This window comes from Malania oleifera, chromosome 1 (genome assembly GCF_029873635.1).
Source record: "Malania oleifera isolate guangnan ecotype guangnan chromosome 1, ASM2987363v1, whole genome shotgun sequence".
In the NCBI taxonomy this organism is placed as follows: Eukaryota; Viridiplantae; Streptophyta; class Magnoliopsida; order Santalales; family Ximeniaceae; genus Malania; species Malania oleifera.
The window spans coordinates 60,337,120-60,341,782 of NC_080417.1; the positions used below are offsets into that span (position 1 = coordinate 60,337,120).

Here is a 4,663-nt window from a genome sequence, read left to right on the forward strand (position 1 = left end):
GCAGTTGTAAAGCTGTCAATGTCAATTTTTTTCCGGAGCATCGACAAAGGGAGTTTGCACAACAATTTCCAAATAAGAAAAACTAAAGAGGGGGTAAATAAACAAAGATACAAAACATGGAGTCACCACCTTTTTCTTTTTTCTTTTTTTCAAAAAAAGTAAAAAGAGGACAAAGAAAAATCTTAAGTTTACAAGAATTATAGATCGAGTTTAGGAGTACAATTGTGCATATGAAATGTGATTGACTAACCATTTCAATGATGGTTACCATAATTACATGTGTGTGTGCGTGCTTTTTGAAAAAAAAAAAAAAGGTAAAAAACAAATAGAAAGGAAAAGAATGATTGACCTCAGAATCCTAATTTTGAAAATAGATGATGATGATGATGAAGATAAAAGAGTTGATTTGAAAATACCACATTGAGTGTACTACCAATCTAAAGAAAATAAATTTATGAACTATATTTACAAAAAAATGTAATAGGTGTAACAGAGAAATGAGTTTTCCATTTTAAACAAGACATCGGGTCGTGACACCAATTTAGAAAATAGTATTTGAAAATGCATTTTAAAAAACTAGGGTCATCACTAGCTATTTCAAAATCAAGAAAGCTTTTGAAAACTTTTATTTATTAAAAAAATGATTTTGTAGGTAGAGACTCCATCACTAAACAAAATCTCCCTCAATCATTCGATCTTCAAGAGTTTGACAATCCCCATCAAAGCCTAGTGACAAGGAAAAGAAAACACTATTTTAGTAAAATCTTTCCCTTATTTAATGATAAGCTAAAATTTAATTTTGATAACGATAAAAATTAATTTTTTTTTTTTTTGCATTTTAAAATATTTTTGTACATTAATAAAGAAAAATAACGGATTACACAAATCATAACAAGATACTAGCCACAATGGTTCAGACATGGATATTTACATCTATTTATGGGCACTAATATTCATACATGCTTTTACATACACTATTAGCAACAACACTCACATTTACACTTTTATATCTACATTATGCGCACACATGCACATATATATATATATATATATATTTATATCCATGGAACCATTTGTGACATACTTTTAAAACCATTGCTTTCTCCTATATCAAATTCTCTTTTAGCTTGATGAACAACTTCAGCCAAAGACCTATCAAGCTTTAAAAAAAAAAATTTAGAAACTTGAGCTTGATGAAATGTCCTACTGGTTAGGTTATTTTTCATAAGTTACCAAATCCCTGGGGATTTTGTTGCAATGGAGGTATGATTTTATGAATGAAGTATGCTATTTTGAATATTTTCATGCCACTCTGAGTTTTAAATGGGAGGCTCGTATTTATTAGGAAAAGTTTCTGCATTGTCAGGATCCTAAAAATATTTTTTGGAAATTAATCATAGGTCATTGTGAACTATTAAAATAGCTTTTTTACACAGGAGTACCAGTGGCACTGAGCATACTTAGTGCACTGACACTGACTCAAGTGAAGATGTAGAGTTGTACACACATGGCAATTCCCTAGGAAGCTTGTGTGATTGAGCCAATGGTCTTGCTTTCAAATGGCCACATCTCCAATGTGGATCCACGGCATCAGTACGCATCGCTCATCTCCAAATGCATCAGAACCAAAAATCTGAAACTGGGCATGCTTTTGCACTCGCACTTCATCAAAACAGCCCTCACCTTCGACCTCTTCCATGGCAACAGTCTCCTAGACATGTACTCCAAATGTGATTCAGTGGAAAGTGCCCAAAAGGCATTTAATGATCTTCCCTCTCAGAACAGCCGCTCATGGAACACCCTCATCTACGCGTACTGTCGAATTGGTATTTTTTCCGAAGCCTACCACCTGCTTGATAAAATGCCCAAACCAAACCTTGTTAGTTATAATTCTTTGATTTCCGGCTTAACCCATCATGGGTTTTATAGAGATTCTATTAGCCTCTTCCAAAAGATGCAAGAACAGTATAATCATCTGTTCATGGACGAGTACACTGTGGTTAGTATTTTGGGTACTTGTGCTTGTTTGGGTTTACTAGAATTGTTGCGTCAGGTTCATGGTATGGTGGTCCTGATTGGTTTGGAGATGAATATTATAGTTTACAATGCTTTAGTTGATGCTTACGGAAAATGTGGTGAGCCGGACACGTCATATGCTGTTTTTAGACAAATGATTGAAAGAGATATTGTGTCCTGGACTTCCTTGCTTGTATCTTACATTCAGGCTTCTAGGCTGGAAGATGCTCGTCAAATATTTAATCAAATGCCAGCCAAGAATATGGTTTCTTGGACTAGTTTAATTGCAGGGTTTGTACAAAATGGGCATGCAGAGGAAGCTTTGGATCTTTTTGAGAAAATGCAGGAAGAGAGGATCCTGCCTAGCGCTTTCACATTTGTTAGTGTTCTAAGTGCTTGTGCGGACCTAGCACTTGCTGAGAAAGGGAAGCAAATTCATGCACGCATTATTAGAAATAGCAGCAAGAGTTATCTGCATAATGTGTTTCTGTTTAATGCTCTAATTGATATGTATTGCAAGTGTGGAGACATGAAATATGCTAAAACAGTGTTTGAGAACATGCCTGAGAAAGATATTGTCTCTTGGAACTCATTAATAACTGGGTTTGCTCAGAATGGTCTTGGGAAGGAATCTTTTGTTGTTTATAAGAGGATGATAGAGGCACACACAAAACCCAATCAGGTCACGTTTCTCGGGATACTATCAGCTTGCAGTCACGCTGGACTAGTTTCTGAAGGACTCCGGATTCTTAACTTAATGGAAAAGAATTATGGTGTAAACCCAAGATCAGATCATTATGCAATCTTGATTGATTTACTTGGACGGAAAAATAGACTTATGGAAGCAATGGAGTTGATTGAGAGAGCTCCTAATGGATCCAGTCACATTGGGATGTGGGGTGCACTTTTAGGAGCTTGTCGGGTCCATGAGAATATGGATCTTGCTAGGAGAGCGGCAGAAGCTCTGTTTGAACTGGAACCTGAAAATGCTGCAAGATATGTGATGCTATCAAATGTTTATGCTGCAACCAATAGGTGGGATGATGCCCGACAAATTTTGAGGCTGATGGATGACAAGGGTTTGGGGAAAGAAGCAGCTTATAGTTGGATTGAGCTGAAGAACACAAGATATGAATTTGTAGCTAACAACAAGTTACTTTGTCAGATAGAAGGAGTATATGAAGTTATTCATAGTCTATTTGATCAGATGATAGAAGCTGGATATCTATCTCATGGTGACAGATCTCTCCTGTCTGAAAACGATGGAGCATCTTGACTTCATGAAGTCAGTTTGGTTCTAGTGACACAAGCCTGAATAGAAGTTGCTCAACAATTCTATGGAAAGGAAAGAGATATCACAGCTGGCCAGCTTAATGATTTGTTTCCTTAAATCCATCTTATCTTGAGCAACTGTGCAAATATCCTGTATAAAACTCAATGGAAATTCAGTCTTCATGTTGGTGTTGATATTTTAAATAACGTTTGTTTCATAAAAAATAGGCAGACTCCTACAGAAGATTGTTCTCCATTGTCAACCCTGCCCTTGTTTCAGCAGTGGGATGTGCATATATATATATATATATATATTTGTTTATCACAACCTAAAATGCTCAATCTGGTACATCAACTTCCCACAGCAGTTTTGAGGTTAACCTTTTGATGACTTTTGTGGCATAATTACTGTAGATAAAACTTTCTTGGTAGCATTCTATTGGCCCTCTGATGCAACATGCAAACAAGATCTGTTTTACTTTTCTAGTTTTTTATAATATTTTTGTTTGTTTTATTTAGAACCAATTTATTAGGGTCCTATCTTCAAGATTCTAGGATACTATTATTTAGGAAGTAAGATTCTAAGGTATTGTTATTTAGGAAAATAGTATTTTAGTTTATTTGGGCTTCTTAAACAAGTTTTCTTATTTTCTAAGCATTGTAAGTGTATAAAGGATTTCAGAACTCTTAATCTAGTAGAGGAAAATGCTCTCAATTGAGTGAATTGGTAGAAAATGATTCATGTAGTTGACCCACCTAGTAGGACATAAGACTTGTTCTTGTTGTAAGTGTATAAAGGCCTCTTATGTATTATTTTGAAGGAGATAGGAATTGAAAATTAAAGTTGTTGGGAATTGGTCTTTTTATTTATTTATTATTTTTAAAAAAGGGCGGCACCTTCATTTATTTATTAATAAACCCTCACTTTTGGCGGAGGAATACTGTAGTTACAAGACAATCAAAGGGAGAAAACAAAAGACCAAACTTTAAAAGCCTCCTAAAAAACAACCCCAACATCCAGCCTCAGGATTACAAGTCCAAACAAAACAAAACAAAACAAGAACTTACAAAACAAATCTCACGCAACAAAACAAACAAAAGATAAACAACATAAAGTATAAACCAAAACCAACAGGAAATCAATTAAACATACCTCATATAAGTCGTACCCATCTTCTCCAATTTACACAACCCATTGATAACTTTAGGGAGTTGACTACTATTTGTAAACAAACTATTCCTCTCCATAGCACCTTGACGAGCCAAGGTATCTGCCACTTTGTTCCCTTCTCTATACCAATGATTTATCGAAAAGTCTACTCCCTCTAATAAACCAATCAGTTGCTCCCAAAAATCCCATAAATACCACAAGGAG

At 35.1% G+C, this 4,663-nt stretch overlaps 1 protein-coding gene across 1 annotated transcript; it reads left to right on the plus strand.

Annotated features, from left to right (window-relative positions):
* Nucleotides 1–1,071: 1,071 nt before the first annotated feature.
* Nucleotides 1,072–3,616, plus strand: LOC131144256 (pentatricopeptide repeat-containing protein At2g13600-like). The gene is made up of 2 exons (XM_058092792.1): nt 1,072–1,263; nt 1,437–3,616. Exon 2 carries the CDS (start codon nt 1,544–1,546, stop codon nt 3,290–3,292), a length of 1,749 nt encoding a protein of 582 aa, XP_057948775.1. The 5' UTR covers nt 1,072–1,263; nt 1,437–1,543; the 3' UTR covers nt 3,293–3,616.
* Nucleotides 3,617–4,663: the final 1,047 nt, after the last annotated feature.

Bases quoted from the DNA above. Each gene is read 5' to 3' on its own strand.
- LOC131144256 (XM_058092792.1), top strand. From the start codon at position 1,544: ATGGTCTTGCTTTCAAATGGCCACATCTCCAATGTGGATCCACGGCAT.